Source organism: Mixophyes fleayi, chromosome 6, assembly GCF_038048845.1.
Source record: "Mixophyes fleayi isolate aMixFle1 chromosome 6, aMixFle1.hap1, whole genome shotgun sequence".
NCBI lineage: Eukaryota > Metazoa > Chordata > Amphibia > Anura > Limnodynastidae > Mixophyes > Mixophyes fleayi.
The window spans coordinates 95,095,540-95,116,677 of record NC_134407.1 but is presented as its reverse complement, the minus strand read 5'-3'; the positions used below and the strand labels follow the sequence as shown (position 1 = coordinate 95,116,677).

At 38.5% G+C, this 21,138-nt stretch overlaps 1 protein-coding gene across 1 annotated transcript in view; it reads right to left on the bottom strand.

Moving 5' to 3' along the window:
• CDH23 (cadherin related 23) overlaps positions 1–21,138 on the bottom strand; it is a 1,005,178-nt gene that overhangs the window by 138,830 nt on the left and 845,210 nt on the right. The window contains exons 38-39 of the mRNA XM_075217048.1: positions 6,929–7,150; positions 3,977–4,096 (exon numbers count right to left, since the gene is read on the bottom strand). Coding sequence (XP_075073149.1) covers positions 3,977–4,096; positions 6,929–7,150 — 342 coding nt within the window. The remainder of the gene's footprint in view (positions 1–3,976; positions 4,097–6,928; positions 7,151–21,138) is intronic.

The window sequence follows — 21,138 nt, the reverse complement described above, 5'->3', positions numbered from 1 at the left end:
CAGTACCAGTCAACTGTTTGGACATACCTACTCATAGAAGGGTTTATTTTTTACTATTTTTCACATATTTGAATAATAGTAAAGCTATCAAAACTATGAAATAGCACAAATGGAATTATGTAGTGACCAAAAAAATGTTGATAAAGTATTTTTTTTTTATTTTTTTTAAGATTTTATTTTTGCAAGGGTCAACCAAAAGTAACATTCTATACAGCACTGTGTTAAAAAAAATTCTGAAAAATACATATGCATTAAAACATACAGCGTCTTGTTAGAAAAGAGTATTAATAAGGATGTTGACCCAATTTTTTCAATAAAGCAACTATTTTAGAAAGAGAAATAAGACTGAGAAGAGTAAAAGGGGTGGGGGGGTGGCGGCGTGGTGGGCCGCCTAAGAGTAAGATGGAGGAAAGAGTGTGGTGGAATATGGGAGAAGAAAAAGAAAGAGAAGAGATGGGAAGGATGGAACAGGGAAGGGAAGAAAGGATCCAGATGGAGTGATGCTGTAGAATCACATGACAAAAGGGGTTTGGATTTGGAAGTATGAGGTCCACGGCGCCCAAACCTTAGTGAATGACTTAGAGGTATTACGGATTATGCATGTCATGTATTCCATCTGATAAACGTACCAAATCCTACTGATAATCGTCTGTAAAGTTGGAGCATTGGGCTGCTTCCAGTCCGTAGCAATCTGGCATAGGGCAGCGGATATTATGTGGCGAAACATTTTCATTTGATGTTTAGTGGCCGATGGAATCCCGAGAGGGATAAGGAAAAACCCGGGAGAAAACGGGATGTCAATCTGCAGTAGCTGTGAGGCGAAGTCCCGAAGTTCCGTCCAAAATGGGGCAAGTCTGGGACACTGCCACCAGATATGGAGGAAGGACCCTTCTGCGCCACAACCTCTCCAACATGTGCTAGATGAATCTGGGAAGATTTTTTGTAGTTTGGTTGGAACCAAATACCAGCGATAAAGAAGTTTATAAGCATTTTCTTTTAATTTAACACAAATTGAACTGGAGGCTGTGTTAGTTCTAATTTCCTCCCAGTCTTCATTGTCTAGCGTTTCCCCCAAGTCTCTCTCCCAACCCCTCTCATGAGAATCTCGGTTGTTCGAATCAGGGACTTTAAGTTCCCAGTATAGTAAGGAAATGAGACCTTTGGTAGAAGATCGCCGGAGCGAAAGCGCTTCGAAAAAGGTCAACGGTCTACGATCTAGAATTAATTTGTTGGTAGAATGAAAATTTCTTACTTGTAGGTATTGGAAGAAATATGTGTTTGGGGTATTAAGTTTTGTTTTTAAATCATCAAATGAAGGAAATGAAGTGTCTTTGGTGATATCATTGAGATAGCGTATGTATTTTCGTTTCCAGTGTTCAAAGGATGAAGTTATACACCCTGGTGGAAATTTGGGGTTATCAAAAAGTGGGATGACCGGGCTGGGAGTAGGAGCAAGGTTAAATTTCACATTTGCTCGATCCCAGATAGATAACGAGTGGGCTACAATCGGGTTATGAGAAACGGATCGTGGACGACTGGTGCGAGGGAGCCACAGGAGAGAGGATGCGGAAGAGATACCCAAGCTTTCTGCTTCGATTGAGACCCAGACCCTGGAGGAACTAGGAGAATTCCATAACACACATTGGGCAAGTTGCGCTGCTAAATAATACTGCCTAAAATTGGGTACCCCTAAGCCACCACCCCGCGCCGACCTCTGCGGGACGAGAAGGCGGACTCTTGGGTGTTTTTTGCCCCATATAAATTGCGATGTGTAGTGCTGTAAAAATTTGAAAACGTATGGGGGAATGCGTATTGGCAAGGCTTGATAAAGATATAGTAATCTAGGCAAGATGTTCATTTTAACTGAATTGATACGTCCTATCCATGAAATAAAATGCTGGTTCCAAGCTTCAAGATCAGATTTGATAAAGTATTTTTAATTGGTTTTAGAAACACATAACAATACAATACATACATTTTGAATCTAACTAACTAAACATAGCGTATCTGATTTAGACATACTCTGGCCGTGAGAACTTGTTTAGAGAATAGTACATAAAAGCTATAAGAAAACAAAAGTCACTTGCTTTAAGAGATAAAATTACATACATATATGCAAACTCAAAATATCTCAAATTGAATAGTATTCAGCACAGTGACCTCATAGAAAGGCTGCATATCAGCACTATAGTGCCATATTGTCGCACAGAGCTGGCATACTCAATAAGAATGACATAAGGAAACATAAAAAGGGGTTATTATAACTGTCTTTCATCTTACCCTTCTCAACCCTAATCGTCTACATGAGGATGGTTAACAAATTGTGATCTATACCAGGGATGCCAAATCTTATGATATTTGCAGAGAGCCTCTCTACATGGTGGTAGTCACATTAACGATGCTGATAACATTGACAGTGACTACCATGACAAAAAAATAACGGAAGTGACTTGCCCGACAGTTAATAAATGCAGACTGACCTTCATAATGACAAAAGAACTACCCGACAGTCTTCTGACAAATCACGAACAGCAGTAATGATGGCACAGCGTTTTGACGTCATTTAAAATGGCGACCGAGATATCAGCACTTTTAAAGCGGCAATGCCATTTGTTATCCAGGGTAAATGTTAGGATTAGGGTTAGGGTTAGGATAAGGACAAAGGTTAGGGAGCCGGCATTGATGTTTTAAAAATACTAATATAGCGGTCGCCATTTTAAATTACGTCTAAACGCTCTGCTGTCATTACTGATATCTGTGATTTCTCAGAACACTGTTGGGTAGTTCTTTTGTCATTATGAAGGTCAGACTATATTTATTAACTGTTGGGCAAGTCACTTTCGTTAATTTTTTTGTTGTGGTACTCACTATTGGTGTTATCAGTACCATTAAGTTGTACCCCACCCCTCTCTACTTTCGTACATGAATCTTTCATGTTTCCAAATATAATTTACCAAAACAATCCAATCCCAAATGTCTGGAGGTTCAGGTGCCATCCATCTACTTGGTATGTTCACTTTAGCAAGTGAGCTTAATTTGAATATACATTTAAACACTATTCAAGTATTTCTCTAATGTGAGACCAAAGAGACAAACTCGCGAACACAAAGTAGAAGCAACCTCTAGTGTTGATGAAATACATCACCACACTGCTCTCCAAAAGGTTTGTACCACAGCACACTTCCAATTCTTATGCCAAAAGGTACCTGAGGGAGCATTGCATTTGGGACAATGGGAATTATTACAACGTCCCAACTTATGTAATTTAGTAGGAGTAAAACATACTCTATGGAAAATATCAAAATGTATCTGTTGGAATCTTAAGCATAGGGTGGCTTCTCTAGTACTACTAGTCATAATACCTCAATTCCAATCAGAAATAGCTCCCAGGTCAATCTCCCAATTGGCTCTAAGTGGAGATAGGGCTTATTTTTTTAAATAAAATAAAATCAATTCATACATAGGCATTAACTTTACTATTTATATTTGTGCAAGAAAATAATTTCAAGAATTTAAGTATAAGCCTTTATATTAAAATGTTGTTAGGATCATGAGAAACATAAGATCAGTCAGATGTGTCCAAACATTTGAATGGTACCGTATATAATCATTGGTAGTGCTATAAGTGTGGCAGATGAAGAAACAATGTACACAAATAAGATATGCATTGTCTAACAAATGTCTAATGTATGATTATATGGGGGAGACTCAATTCCCTACATTGTTATTTAGAACACTGCAGGGTGCGCATCATTACCGTCACTATGGTAATTAATGTACATTATTACTGTTAGTACGGTAATTTCAACACTGATTTATGCTCACAGTTCCCTGCGCAGCAAGCAGAAATCAGTGTTAACTTTACTGTACTAATGCAGGGAATTGTATCTCCCCCTATATTTCAGGAGAGTAATTTATATATTATTGCAATATTTTTTTAAATACATGATCAACTTTAATACAATTTGATACATACCGTGGTTGTTGATGTCAGACGACGTAGCAAAATAGGACACATGTCAGTAGCAGTTACAATTAGAGTATATCTACCCAGACAGACCTCATAATCAAGCTCCTTCACTGCACGAATCAGACCCTAGTAATAATGTAAAAATGTTTTATTAATATTTATGTACACGTGTAATTATAACCCATTCTTACAGCAGTATGTGATCACACATATGCAGCTGCTCCAGTGTCAGATTGGAGTATGAAGAGCCCACTTACAACGAAAAATCAATATTGGCATTAAAAGAAAAATGGATAATCCAGACCGTGGAACAGGTATAGATAAACTGGAAAGACTAGTAGTTGCTGTAAGATCCACTTAGTGCTAACAATAAGGTAGATCTATCTGAGTCTTGTGACTCTCCAAGATCATTTGCTCTAGATAAAGAAAATTGCTTTAAAAATAAATGGATAACAAGTAAAAAGCATTGTTTGATGATGGTCAAAGGACGGTTAGGTTGAAATTTTTCACTGGGACCTTTGTTGTAATTCTACCACTCTTTCACAATACATGCTTTTACCAGTGTCTTCAATGCTAGTAAAAACATGTAAACAGATATGAGAATGGATTTGCATTGCAGCACAGTTTTTCTGATGTTGCCTTTTCCATTTCCGTTGGGGACAATGGAGTGTTCTACATTGACACCCCCAACTGTAATCGCTCATTATCTACAGCATATCAAGCCTAAACAGGTTGGACATGCGGTGTCCCTGTTTATATGACTTGGGAATTTTAAGACTTTTTTTGTTAAAGGACTAGGTGAAAGCCCCCATGAAACAATTCCTGCACTTGCCCTAAAATGGCATTTTCTGAAAGTAAATTTGACCAGTGCTTTTGTTCAGTGGCGGATCCAGGGGGGGGGGGGGGGGCGATCGGGGCGATCGCCCCCCCTCGCAGGGGCTTGCTGCCGACAGCTACACACTGTGCAGGTCCGTTCAGCAGTGACAGTGTACTGCCCGGCTGCTCTGATTGTGTTTTAAACACAATCAGAGCAGCGGGACAGCACATTATCACTGCTGAACGGACCTGCACATACTGTGCAGCCGTCAGCAGCCTTAGAAGTCGGAAACGGGGCGGGGCCTAAATCGCCCCCCCTACATCGCCCGGGGTATAGTCATTTCCTAGATCCGCCCCTGCTTTTGTTTGAGGATAACAAACTTGAATGCACAAACAGCAAATTGGCATAAATGTTTACCCTTAAATATCTTAACATTGTTAAAAAGTGGAGGCTTAATATAAACAAAAGCACACAGTCTAGCATAATGCAGTCTTCTATAACACATTTCAAGGATAACATTTTAGTCAGTCTTTAGTTTGAGGCAGTTAACGTTCCAATCAGAATATTTTCTGAAAGAAATCGCCCTTTTTAATCGGTCTTTATTAAGTTTAAGGGGCAATAATAAAAGGTTCTAACTGTATTGATGGCTACCTGCCTCCTAACAATTAAGACTTTTATGTTTCGCTTTTTAACAGAATGTATGTGTCGTGAACATAGAGAGCTTGCAGTTATTTATAAGGGATAATTCATAACTGCAGTGTAAATAGGTTGTATCAAATGAATCCATTGATAAGTTAGTGTGACATGGTTCTCTTAGAAGCTGTTAGATCAAGGGGTTTTGTGTATGTTAAACCACTCAGAGGGCGCTGGTAGATAAGAGTAGCACCTTATACCATTTATGGCAGGATGCAAATGTGAAAGCCTTTGAGGATATCTCTTGCAAGACAATGAAATCTAACCCATGTTTGGGAGGCCCCAGACATGCCGACTGCAGAGACAGGGTTGTATGGTAATGACAGATTCAAGCTGAATAGGGTCACAGGAAAATATCATATCATTTTCTCCAATATCATACCTACCAGAGGCATGTGTGGTATGCAGATGAAGGGAAACTTATGACCTGTTGTGTGGAGGTAAAATCAGGTTTGTAAGTCATATGGGTGAGAAGTTAGGATAGAGTGACAAAAACCTGTCTCTACAGCACAGTCATAAAACCCTAATTTGCATTCAACAGTCCTGTTGGTTCTGACCTCACAGGAAGGGGGTTGTGGGCCCTGTAGCTTGGTTTTAAAACTGTAGTGAAAATGTAACTCCTGGTTCTCTCTGAGGGAGTCATTTGAGTGAAGAGGTTCCATTTTTCCTGCTTCTCCCAGCACCAGAAACTTGATTCTAAGTGAGGTATCAATTCTGTGTTTTATCCTTTTTATTTTATAAGAAACAATTGCACTATATTTGTCTGTCTTTTATTATCTTTTTATCTTAAGCATTGTTGATGTATTTTCCATATTAAATTACACTTAATAAGTTCTAGTCTCTGTGTTCTTACGAATTCACGCGACAGTTTGGTCCAGACGCTACCTAATTGAAACTGTGCAAACCTTGTGGTTTATGTGAACTCTGATTAAAGTAAATTGTGTTAGATTAATGCTAGGGAGAACCGAAGGCTTCCTAAATAAGAGGGTCAGCTCTTGTCTGAAAAACCTTGGTGGTGGTAATTAGTATCGCAAAGCTAGTGTGTGGCATAGATAGGGAAGGATTTAATCATTTTAGACAGACCAGGTGGTTGTTCTTGTGGTTGACCCTGTGTCACATATGCATCACGCAGACTCAGGTGAGTGCTGTTCGTGACAGTATGTATTTTATATTTAAAAAGAAAATAAATAAGTTCACCTTCCAAGTGACAAAGGAAACTGATAGAGGAAACGATGCACATGCAAAACCACAGATCTTCTCATGCACCTCTAAAACATGCTCTGCTAACATTACGTTTAAGACTTCAATTAGCTTGGCACTATAACATTGCAGCCTAGAAAACATAGGACTCTAGAAAACACAGATGCATATTTTTCCAGACACTGCAATAGTCTTGTCACCTAAAATATGTTGCACATTCGAATAGTCTGCTGTTTCACTCTTCTTACCGTGGTGTTGTTTATATTAAAGGTGCCCTGAAGGTTGCCACTTATAATGGAGTAGGCAACAGTTCCATTAAGACCCTCGTCTTTATCCACAGCTGTAGTTGTAATAATCACCGAGTTAAGCGTCAGAGGACCCTCATCCAAATTAACTTCATACAGCAGAGTTTGAAATATGGGAGCGTTGTCATTTTCATCTAGGATGGTCACATATACTAATGTTGTTGCCTTAAAAGAAAAAGCAAAATAAACTAAAATTTTAAATCTTTAATGTCATAACAGAACCAGGAATAATTACCTGCCCATAAAAATGAACCTTTAAAAGAACAATATATGAATTACAAGTTGCTTTTATATGCAAAATCATATTGTGTATATTGGGCTCAAATTTGATTTAATTACATTTGAAACCTGGCTCTGATTATCATTTGTCCATACCTTACCCAGTTAACTTTATTTCATACTTGCCAACTCTCCCGGTATGTCCGGGAGACTCCCGCATTTTGAGAGAGTCTCCCGGACTCCCGGGCGAGTGTGGCAAAATCCCGGATCTGCCCACTTCCTAGTGAAGTGGGCAGAATTAGGTCACAAACGCCGCGATTCCTGGTGAATCGCGGCATTTGGCCCCGCCCCCCGCTGTCAAATGACGCATTTTGCGTCATGACGTCATGGGGGCGGGTCCAAAATGACACAGATTTTGGAGGCCCGCCCCTCATGACGCCCACCTCCCCCGCAGGCTCCCGGATACCAACATTGTAAAGTTGGTAAGTATGCTTTATTTTGCAATTTGTACTGAAAATAAAAGATACCTAAAACTGACTTATTTTCAGTTGTTAAGGACTGCAATGTAGAACTGTTGTCATTGGTAGCAGGTACAAGTAGGCAAGGTTTAACATTATTACATTTCTATAAACATGTGCAGTTGAAAGGGACACCCTACATTTAATTAGGACTGAAGAAAACGTGGAATAAAAGAGCCCTCAACCACTTGCACAGCAGAGTTCCCCATTTCTGAATCACTCTATCCATAGCAATGTTGTTATAAAAGATAAACTACAACTGAACATTCAATTACATGTTTGTTTCACATCATGGACTGCAAAAGATGGGCTGATGTGTGTTAAATTCAAAAAGCATCAACATTTTTTGTGTATATTATAAGATAAAGTGTAAAAATACTAGATAGCCTAAGAAGACATTTACACACAGGACTTTTAGTTTGTTCGTTCATTTGCTCATTCATTCATTTTCTGCATTTTATGACTACCTTGATACTATGGATTGGGAATTTCATTCTTGTGCACCTGTATAAGTGTGCGACCATCAGTTTTCTTTGTATGTGCACTAAATATGGGATAGTTGTTAAAAGTACATATATAGGATCAGTGAACAAATATTGATGCTCCTGATGGGAATAGTAATTATATATACATAGTTAATTATTATTATTATCATTTATTTGTTAGGCGCCACAATGTTTCCGCAGCGCCGCACATAGTACAAACAGTAGACTATACAGGGTATAACAGTACAGAACAATAAACAAAAGTACCAATACTTCAGAAACTCCAGGCAGGCAGATGCAATAGACACGGAGCAGAAGAACGGGTAAGGAGACAGGAGGGAAGAGGGCCCTGCTCAAGCGAGCTTACATCCTAAGGGAGGGTTAAACAGACCAGGCACAAGAGGAGCCAGTTGAGGGAATGGGAGTTAATGTCTGGAAACACACAGGAGCAACTGCCAAAAACACAGAGAAGCTCACAGACCAATTTAGACAAGATCGGAACATATCGTAAAAATATATAGATATATAATTAGATAAACCAATGATAAATAAGTGTATAATTCTACAAAACACAGAGTTTGAGAAATTAATTCACCCCTGGAGGAATGAGGCACTGTGAAGCCTCTAAAAAAAAATTAAGAACAGAGGAAAATCTATCGGTTTCAACACTTCATCCTAGTGAAGTGGGCTTGTATAAGGTGATGGCATACTACCACTTTTCCATACCAATTAAATTTTTCATACCGCCACTTCTAAACTTCCCCACTGCCTCTTCTAAATGTCCACTTCGAACACTGAGTTATGTTATAACGTTAGTCTTTTATTATACTATATACACAATTATCAATCTGCAATGCAGTTTACTACTCACAAAGTTCAATGTTTTATCAGACTGTGAGGTTTATGCTTTAAGCTCCCTAACATTTTTCTTTTTGTTTAACTTGGTAAAATTTTATTAAAGGTTTTGGACATCAACAGAATAAAGAAAATAAATGTAATCAATAACATAGAGAACACAAAGAAAAACATTGTAATCAAGTTACTTAGGAAAAAATACAGAAACCTGACAAAAGTATTTGCGTGGGTTTTCTCCAGGTGCTACGGTTTCCTCCCACACTCCAAAAATATACTGGAAGGTTAATTGCCCGCTATTAAATTGACAGTCTCTCTCGTGCGAGTGTGTGTGTTTGTTAGGGAATTTATACTGTAAGCTCCAATGGGGCAGGGACTGATTTGGTCTTTACAGCGCTGCGGAATTAGTGGTGCTATATAAATAGCTGATGAAGGTAGAGGGCTGAGGGGGGCTTGGGGGGAGGCAGAGACACAACCAATATAACAATGAAATGAAAGAGTAAAACAATCACACCAATCAACGTAACAGGAGCCATGCAGTTTTAGCTCAGTATGACCGTTCCGGCGAGACTGGGTGGTTTACATAGAACTCATAGCATTGATACCATTTGATCAAGGTGGAGGACACCTATGTGGAGTATTTAAACCCAATAGTCTCTATGACATAGCTGTTCTGTATTTTAGCAATAATTTTAGAGAGAGTCAGGGAAGCCAGACACTTCCAATGCTGGGTTATTGCCACCCTGGTGGCGAGGAGTATATGGCCAGTTACATATTGGCTATGCTGTTGAAGTTGTAGAGGATAGAGATGAAGGAACACCATAGCAGAGCATGGTGGTATCCATGTGCTTGTGATCTGATGTATCAGGTCTAATAAAGCGCCCCTAAGCAACTGGAATTTCAGATCAGGATCAAAAGACATGCATAAAAGGAGCCCACTTCATCGTAGACCCTCCAGCAAAACTTGGAAACTGTAGGCCAGATCTTGTGAAGTTTGTTCAGGGTAAGGTACATTCTATGTATCACCTTTACCAACATCTCTGAGTGATTGATACATCGAGGCATTGTGCAAACATTCCGAAATAGTTTATCCCAGTCCTCCTCACTGAGAGATATCTGCAGGTCCTCCTCTCATTGAGTTTGGATTGGTAGGTTGCGAGATTCAGTAGGAGTTAAAAGAGTCTGATACTAATAGGAGATACCTCTAGAGTGGGAAGAGGAAGAGAAGAGCAACCTCACATGAGGGGGAAGAGGTTTCAAAGAGGGAGAATCAGGACACACATCATTATTTTTTTTTACGTAAAATATTTTCTGTAAAAAATGAGTTGTACCCTTAGCTGCATATGTTTATACTAACCCTTGCGCTTCCTTACAACTGGCGAGGTGACACAGGGAAGAAAATGAAGTCTAATGTAAGCAGAGTACAGTAAGGGCATGTTCACTTAACTGCGAGTAAGTCTGACCCAACCAGAGATGCAGATATACCTATCAGTATACATATCACTTGCAGGCGCTTAAAGGCTGGTGCAAATTAGAGATGGGCGGGCTCGGTACTCTCCCGCCTATTTGGAATTGAAATCGAAGCAAAATTTCATTGTGACGTCGTCGGATCTCGGAGCTCGTTTCTCGCGATGTTTCAAATGCATAAATACCTGCCTCCGCAGCAATCCAGCACCATTTGACAGAGGGAGAGAGAAGGGTTAGGTCGCAGCATTAGAGCAGGGAGAGAACAGTATTACAGCATATATTACAGCAGGAAGAGAGGAGGATAGATGAGGCATTTCTGCAAACATTACCAATTGTTTGGGGTGTCATATTCCCTCCTTCAGGCTTGTCTGAAGAATTTGCAGGCAAGTGTTAGAATTAAGGACAGCCTACCAGGGATTAAACTGTATTTTTCATTATTTGCACTAAGAAGATTTGGGTGTACACAACAGCCAAACAGAAAAGATGCTTTGGGCATTTCTATTGATCGTACAGTGTTTGCAGGCTGCTTTTTTTTCTAATTAACTATAACTGTAGAATGTAATATACAGATAGACTTATTTGTTATGAATTTCGATCGCTCTTTTTAGTGCATTGTCTGGCACGCTGGATTTGTGTATGTCTGATAACAGAACACATCCCGGGGGGGAGGGGGGGCAACGCTCGTTGTCATTTATTAGATGTAGAATTACCTCACTTATCCAAGAAACAGGTGGAGCACTAAATTATGTTATTTTAGCCCAAAAAAATGAAATTTTTTAACAAAAATTACAAAACAAAACCAAACAAAACCAAAACACGCAAGGGTGGTTTTGCCAAAACCAAAACCAAAACACGGGGGTCAGTGACCATCTCTAGTGCAAATACACCCTGGTGATAATGACGATTGTGAACACTAGCTAGCCACTTCTGATTGGCTAATAGCGGATTTCTTTATTAATCTTGCATGGCTGACATGATTCTGTGGGCAAATTGTAAATGCATTTTTTGCAATTTTTATTCATACTCATCATACCTGCTGTATTATAAGGTTTTTTTTTTGGGGGGGGGGGCAGGGGGGTTAAATCAAGCATAATAGCGAATACATTTTGCACAAAAAAACAAATGTTAAAAACATTTTTTGTGCTTATGACCTGGTTGGGTGTAAGTGTATTTGATGTGCACCTGGCATAAACCTGGTCCATATGCTACTGGTGCAGAGCTGGATGCCTCCGACTGTGTGTGAGCCCGGCACACCCATAGTGTACTACGTCCGTCCCTCAAATTATATTATATATAAACTTCATTTATTCTAACAGGGATATTTAATCACAGCACATTAGAGATCCTATTCACATGGACTAGCACATTTTCATTTCAGAACATTTTTAGAGCAGACGCTTCTTATTTAGAGCAAGTGTTTTAACAAATTAATGCATCTTGATTCTTCACTTTGTTTAGTGGGACTATTCATGACACAAAATGTGTGGTTATAATACTGATCAATGGATCTAAATAACTACCACTAAATCATAGTTTCGGCCCCAGGAATTATTATTCTACTTTTTTATTTATGTATTTATTATATTTGTGTATTTACTTATTTATTTCAGTATCAGGGGTCAACACTGTTGAAATACTTTTTATCCTTGTTCATGATCTGACCCAGGTGTCATCTGTTACCCTATGTGGCAGATGCCGTCCAGTCCGTGGTCCAAAACAAGTATTCATTACATTTATAAAAAATGTTGGGGCCCAAAGGACAAACATAAAAGACATCATAAAAAACGCATTGCTCCTACTCCAAACGGTGTAGCAAGCAGAGTCAGAAATTTCCATTACATTCCTTAAAACACTTACACATACCTAGGACAATTTCAACCCAACTGCCAACTGCCCGGATCTCTGTTAGTGTTGACCATATAGCATGCATGCATGTCCAAATGTGAATAATCCAACCATTCCGTGCTCAAACTGGATCAGAGAATGCATAATTAGTACATTTGGGTAATGGCTTCACAGTCATATGATGTCATCATCCAAATGGAATTACCGACATATGAACAATCTCTTTAGATGTTGATTGAGAATGCCCATCTTTTAGGGCTAATATAATCTGCAATTAATGTACAGTGTTTATGAGCAACTTTAGGTAAAATACACCTTGCAATTTATGGTACTTTTAAATGTGATTACTCTTCAAATTCCTCATTAATAGTTAAATCCAAGGATTTATCCAACTTCCATGAAACTATAACTTTTAGGCAGTGGTGGGATTCAAATAAATTAACAACTGGTTCTCTGCCCTAATGAACGTTTTAAGTATACAAAAAGATATAACGAATGGGCGTTTAATATTTCATGCATTTAACATTCAAATAAGAACAATAAAATAGGTACATAAAACTAGATTATGTTCTAAGAAAGTTTCAAAATATTAATATTAATTTAAAAAAAACTAAAATAATTATGTGAGAGTTAATATGGTAAAAAGTATATATATTGATCAAACTTGTAAAATAAAAGATGCTTTTCTTTGCTTTTCTGAAATTGACACCACCTTTCTCATGTGAATATGCTGAGCTTGGCAATACGCCCAGAGGCCGTGGTGGAGACTAAGGCTATGGACCGTCCTTGAAGATAAGGAGTTACAGGAGTTACAGGCCTTGACATTTACAGCAGCATCCCTGAGAAGTGAAATAATAGATGTATAGACTCTTTCTGTTGAGACTATGTCTAATTTTCTCTTGAGAAAATGCAATAATTTCTAGATAACGAATGTGCCTGCGAGCACACTTTTCATGTATAAATAAAGCGGTCTGACTAGGGGGCAGTCAGAATTGATTCTCATTCAGCCCTGCAAAAGACTGAGTGTGTCTCTTTCCTATCGATCGATAACCCATTTGTTGCACAGGTACCAGAGCTGATAAGTTACACTATTAGGGTGTAACTCTGACAGTTTCAGTGGGGGCTCGTCCGGGATCTTCAATATATCCAGACCCTCCGGCACACGGGACCACCTCATCCCCAAGGACAGAGGACAAAATCCATATGGTGAGTAAAAAGCTTTATTTTTACTCTTAGAGTTCTGTCCTTGTGGAAGTGGGGTAGGTAACAAGTCCGGGGGTAACTCGTCTGGATTGACGAAGATCCCAAGCTCTGGACCAGAATAACCCCTTTAGAGGTTATTAAAAGTATAAAGTTGAAATTGTGTTGAACTGTTGAAATTGCATGTTTAAAGTACTTGTTAAGAAATGTAAGAGTCATGTCAAATGAAGAAGGTGCAGAGGTAATTTGCAGTGTAGTCCTAGCAAGAGAGAACAACTCGTGGATATTGTGTGACATAATACCTTGTGCTCTACACGCACGCACAGACAGATGTGCTAGGTTAACATTTGCTGGAGTGTATGGGCGGTTCTATAAAATAATTAATAGCCGAAATAAACCAGATATATCCGGTATAGGACAAGTGTGGCGCACAGGCTATGAGAGAGCGGAATAGAGATGTGCAAAGACCCCATTAGATGGGTGAAAATTGAATGTACAGAAGGGATAACAGTACTTTGTTGTATACTTGCAATATTATTCATCGCCCTGTTGATTAAAGTAGTTCTAAATATAAAGAGAGGACGTAGTGCCACTGACCTGTTATCTCCTTGGTAGATAAAGCAGTTTAAAAACATACAGTTGTAAGACTCAAAAGCAGACGGTTCTGTAAAGAGACCATCCAGTCGCTCATTGTGGGCATAAAGGGTCTAGAACCGGGCATAAGGAAGAGTCTTACTGGGGTTACACTCCCCTGGAATATGCCAAAAAGAGAGGGGGTTCACTCCTCATAAAGGGCATGGATAAAGTTTTTAAAGCAGCAGGTTTTCCAGAAACAGGCACACTAAAGTTAGACAAGAGGCAAAAGGTTATTTAGAACAATGTGTAAAGTGGATATTTCTAGATTGCCCAGAAGGAATAATAATACTTAGCTGTGTAATAGCAATATTATTTCTTATACTTTGCATAAAGATAGTCTGCAACATAAGAAGGGGATTAAACCCCACAGATTTGTTGTCCCCCTGGTAATCCTGCCTTAATATAAACAGTAAAGATAAAAGTATAATTATCTGACAGTCCGCTAAGAGTAAAGACATAAGGTGTACCCAGACGTGGGTAATAAAGAGTCTAGGACCGATAAGAATTCAGAAAATTATTGGGGTATACCCCCTGGGAATATGCTTATAAGCATGGGGGTAGCTCCCTCACTACAGGCATGGAAAAAGTTTTTAAGGCGGCAGGATTTCCTAAGCAAGGGACATTAAAAGTAGACAAATGGAAAAAATTAATTAAAGGACATCACAAGCAGTCATTAAAAGAAGGTTATCTTGAACAATGTATCACAGGCTAAATGATATAATGACTAAAACAATGAATCAAGTAGGTTGTGTACTAAAAATGTATGTTTGATGTTGCGCAGCTTAAAGAGTGAGATGTGCCCCTCCCTTATTCTGTGTAAAATATTTCAGTGTTGAGATAAGCAGCAAGCTGTTTTTTTGTTATCTGAAAATGTATGTAACATTGCTTCAATATTTCAAGAGGGAAAATATGTCCGGAGTGCTGATTGATAGTAACATGTTGAAGCTAATGTGTATTTAGTCTAATGCTGGGACTTGTAGTTCCACAACAGTAGGCTGGAAGATAGCAGTTAAATTTTCTTTCTCTGTATGTGAGTTTTATCTCCGTCTTACTGCGTGTGAGGGAGATCCGTGTTTGTCTGTCTTGACCGTTTTAAAAGACATGTTTCAAGGTTGAAAAAGCTGTACAGTTGCAAATGTAATGCTTTTGAAGAGATGCAAAGAAGTTTTAAAATCTTTGGTTCGTCACAAGACTGTAAATAATGTACATTATCACTATTACTGGTGTCAGAACAAAGTTGGCTAGGGTCCAACAAGCCGTTTTCTGTATTTAAACAAAGTAATTTTGTTTCTGAAGTTGAGAATTGTGGGAGTGAGCTTTACATGGAGAGATATTACAAGCTGTTTTTATCTGTGTAAAATGGCGCTGATAAATGTTCTCAGAAATCAGGAGGGTTTGTTATGCCCATAATGAAATGTTACGAGATAAAATGTCGTCTGTGAGCGAGAATTGTGAATATATATTTGTACATGGAAAACACAGAATCTGGAAATATGTGTCAATATTTGGTTTACAAAGAGATGATGACAAAGGAGTGGCTTTGAACACTCGCCCAGGTCTCGTCACTTTGACATTCCCTGTTTGTGATATTGGGGACTGCCCTTTTGAGGAAATCAGTTTTTCATTGCATGGAACGCATAGCGTCACAGTTAAGCTACAAAGAGAAACTTTTAAACAAGTGTCGTATTAGCAGTTGTTCAATGTAAATTAATAACAGTTACTGTAATTCCTAGTGAATAAATGTTAATCTCTATGCAAAAGTTTTTTCTTCACAGATCTCCAGAAAAAAAGACCATTTAGGCAATCCAGATTGCATTGATCCAACTTCCAATGAATAGAAGTTGCAATATGTTTTGGTCAACAGCCACAACAAACATAAGTATAAACTAATGAAGGTTTTAAAGAACGTAGATTCTGCTAAGTAATGATTACCTTGTTTTGGAAAGAGATATTAGAGTTTATTGGCTATTCGCATAGCAAATGCATGAGCTAGGTGGTTTTTCTGTATGTCGAAGAAGGTGAGAAGATGTTTTTAAAGGGAAAAGGATAAATGGACTAACATTGAAGTTGAATATGAAATAGTGTTTAAGTTTATTTTTGTTTTGTTTTTTTTAAACCAAATTTTATATCAGATGGTTTGAAAGACAGTAATGCAGCAATGGCAGCCACAGTACCCAGAGACAAGGTTGTTACAATATGTGGATGATTTGTTATTGTGTGCAACAAATAAACAACAATGTAAAACAGAAACAATAAAACTACTTATGTTTTTACATAAGGTAGGATGCAAAATAAGCAAGGATAAATTGCATGTGGCACAATCCCAAGTAATCTTTTTGGGACACTGTATAGGAAAAGGAACAAAATAAATGCTATAAAAGATGTTCCTATACCCACCACAGTATGGAAATTAAGAGCCTTTTTAGGCTTGGTAGGTTATTGCAGAGAATGGATACCCAACATCTCTGCATTATTAGACCCTCTGTATGAAACCACCAAGGGTAATAACAAGGGCCCATTGCAACTTACAGATAAACAGGTTGATGTTCTTCTCCAAATAAAGGCAATCATTTTACAAGCACCAGCCCTGGGGTTACCAAATTATGATAAACCCTTTGTATATTCTGTCATGAGCAGAAGGGCTTTGCACACAGTGTATTAACTCAAGAGCATGGTGGTAAACAACGACCTTTGGGGTATTACTCAGGAAAACTAGACCCTGTAATCAGAGGTTCAGCTTCATGCATAAGAGCAGTAGCTGCGGCTGCTCTGCTAAAAGACAAAGTGGGGGATATAGTGTTAGACCATTCCCTCACATTACAAGTACCGCATGCAGTAACAGAAATTTTAAATCAAGCTAAAACCAAACATCTGTCACCTGCCAGATTTACTAAATATGAGGTTGCATTATTAAGTCCGAGTAACCTAACCATTAAAAGGTGTACAGTTTTAAATCCAGCCACCCTGTTACCACAGGATGAGGAAGAGGATTTAAAAGAGGGGAGTAGTAGTCTGTAAAGTAGCCATAAGCATGATGACTTCAGTGAGGAGTTTTAGTTTAATGCGCAGGGCTCAGATCACACTACAAATTTTTTTCATGACTGTTTAGCTTTGATGGAATCTGAGCAACAAGGGCTTCCCAATGTGTTCGAAGAGCCACTAACAAATCCTGATATGATCTTATTCGTAGATGGTTCCAGATACTACCACGAGGGGCAACCCAAAACAGGGTATGCTGTAACTACTGAACAGCAAATACTCATCCAAGAGGCCTTAGACCCAGGGCAATCAGCACAGGAGGTGGAACTGCAAGCCTTAATAGATGCCTGTATTATGGCTGAAGGGCAGAGAGTTAATATATACACAGACTCCAGGTAAGCTTTTGAGGTAGCACATGATTTTGGCGCCATATGGCGTAGCCGGAACTTCCTGGGGGCAAATGGTAAGCCAATAAAGCATGCAAGCCTCATAAAAGCATTATTTGAGGCCTTAACAGCCCCTACAGAAGTGGCTATTTTAAAGGTAAAAGCACACACAGGAGCAAACGTTTGAAGTAAAAGGTAATAGATAGCAGATAAAGCAGCCAAGGATGCAGCTTTAATAGCAGTAGCCATATACTATGAGGTCACCCTAGGCCGAGGGAAACCAATAGACTTGCAGGTGTTGAAACAATTACAGAAACAAGCAATCCCCACGGAAAAGGGAGAGTGGGAAAAAAAGGGGAGCAACAGCACAGAATGAATGGGACAATAAAATTAAAAATACAGAAAGCTATGAGAGAAACTGGTAAATCCTGGGTAGAATGTCTGCCCTTAGCTCTCTATATTTTGTAAGAATAACCCCAAATAAAAAAACTAAGTTGAGTCCTTATGAAATATTGTTTGGTGGGCCACCCAAAACAGGGTGCTATTTTCCACAACAGATGGAACATAACTATGGCAATATGGTGACTTATATGGGAGAGTTACAAAGACAATTAACTAAAGTGCATGGTCTAGTGTTCTCTTCTATTCCAGATCCAGATAACTTGTCTGGTACCCATTGTTTGAAGCCAGGAGATTACGTCTTCGTAAAAAGGCACGTCAGAAGGACCTTGGAACCCAGATTTGAAGGACCATACCAAGTCCTACTAATTACCTCCACTTCAGTAAAACTGGAAGGAAAAGGATCTTGGATACATGCTAGTCATTGCAAGAAAGCTACAGCACCAGATCCCAATCCTGACCACTAGCTGAGGTAATATACAGGAATGACACCTGATATGTGCAAAATGCAACACAAAGCCTACACATGTGTTTTGTTTTTCCATCACATGACTATAATACTGTCTGCCGCTCCAGGGCTATTGCAAGAAAATGTGACAGTTTGCACAGGTAGAGGTTACATACACCAGGAACTACCAAAAAACAATATGACTATATGCGAATGGAATATTACAGATCTCTCAAGCATAGGGAGAAATGTAACTGCAGATACATGTTTTAAAAGCTATTTGAGAGATGGCACTTGGGACATGGAAGACACAATACAAAATAAAACTGGAGCTCAGGAATTTGTCTGGCCATGTGACAAATTAAGTGTAAAAATAAAAGGTGGAAAGGTGTACAAAATTCTAGGAGATACACACACTCATATAATCTGGGCAGCAGAATTGAATAGTACTTTTGAGCTAAAAGGTACCAATGAAACTCAATGTTGTGAGCAGCCTTTTCTAAAATGGCTAGAAAGTAATGAGGCAAAGAATCAAATAGATCAGCGTGGAAATAGAACTGATACTATAAAGTATAACCAAACCAATAATGCTACAAACTATCAAGATAGAGTAATAGTTTGTGCCAATAATACACAGATGCAAAATTCCACCTTAGGGTTAAGGCTTAGATTTTATATTTTGCAATCACAGCCTAAGGTGGTAACCAACACAATTGTAAGGGTCCCATCTACATGTCTAATGATGGGAACAAGAAAACAAAGAACAATAATAAGGTGGAACATTACTTTCCCGGCACATAGTCAAAAAAAGTGCAAGCGGGAGTGGTATGATACCTTGTTAGGAGCTACAGGGACAGGATTAGGCATAATGAATACAATCGATACTGAGGTCATAGACACGAAACTTAGCAAAACAGGAGCAGATCTCAGTAAAATAGTTCATATGCAAGCTGATTGGATGCCCACAGTATTCATCCCTTTGACTAAAAACATACAGTGGAATAAAGAGTTTTTGCAGATGTACAACAGAACCATACTTAATAGCTGGAGTACACAAGTAAACATTACAAAATTTGTAAATTGGACCCAGTGTACATTACAATATTTGTATCAAAAGCAGCAGAAGGACACTGCACAAACAAAGCTTATGACTGGAAAAATATTATTCTATAGAAAAATGTTTAATCTGACAAACCAAGAAAGGTTTAAGTTAGATGGAAGAAAAATAAGATGTGAAGGAACCTTCTGTGCAGGGACTCTAGAAACATATACAATAAAAACAAAAGTATGTAAATTTATTGTTATGCCCATGATTTTGCAGGATGGTAACCTATGGACACCTGAATTTAAGGGACATTATCTTGATAACAAAAACAGGTCACATAATTTAGACCTCTGTGATGACACGGACATGGGACCAGTATGCCCACAACAGACTGTTATCTTTGAACCATGTTTACTACAGCATAATACCAGCATTTGTATATGGACATTGCATCCAAAAGAAAAAGAATATGAGACATTAATAGAGGTGGCTCCTCAGATGGTTTGCCTCATCACATATGATGAAGCAATAACACAAACTTATGGACTAGCTTACCCGTTCTCAGGGTGCTTAATAAATGTAACACACTTACGATGGCAAGGAAAGTTGCTAATGTTCTATAAAGATAAAATGACACAGGTGGACAAAATGTTCATGTATAATGATTTAACATTACCTCAACTGACCCTAGATATAGGGATGATAGTGAGGGTAATTAATGAATCCAAGTTACTAAATGATCATCTTAAACAGGTAAATTATACCAATAATCATGCTAAAATGGTAACTATTATTGAAGGAAATGAGCTAAGAGGCATGGCTACCAAATTGAAGGAGGATTTGGAAAAGCATTGGTGGGATGTATTCACAGGGGCATCCCCCACAGTATCTGCAATGTTAAATATGCTGATACACCCAGTATTGATACTATGTATAATCATTTTAATACTCAGCTTATGGAACTGCTTTATTGCCTACAAAATGTTTTGCGCCCCCAGACCTTTTCAGCTATATTGATACCTTACCCTCACCTTCCTATTCAAACTATGCAGCACAATAAGGTGATCCCCCTTTTAGTGAAATAAGTGACTAAGACACTTGCCGAGCGCACTGCATATTTTTATACCTAATCTACCCCTGATTTATATTACTAAGACCCCCTGGATACCTCCTATTGTCATACCATAATAAGATGAATGTATGTGGATTATAAGACTTTGACTGAATGTATCTTTACCAGCATCTAGGGTCCAGAAGGGATTCCATTCATTGAAGTAGGCAAAGTGCAGGTGTAATCCACAGACATAAAAAGACAGGTAGCATTTTAAAAGTATGATAAAAAGGAGGATCTGTGAGAGTTAATATGGTAAAAAGTACATATATTGATCTAACTTATAAAATAAAAGATGCTTTTCTTTGCTTTTCTGAATATGATATTGATACCAGCTTTTCTGTTTCTTTCTCATGTGAATATGCTGAGCTTGGCAATACGCCCAGAGGCCGTGGTGGAGACTAAGGCTATGGACCGTCCTTGAAGATAAGGAGTTACAGGAGTTACAGGCCTTGACATTTACAGCAGCATCCCTGAGAAGTGAAATAATAGATGTATAGACTCTTTCTGTTGAGACTATGTCTAATTTTCTCTTGAGAAAATGCAATAATTTCTAGATAACG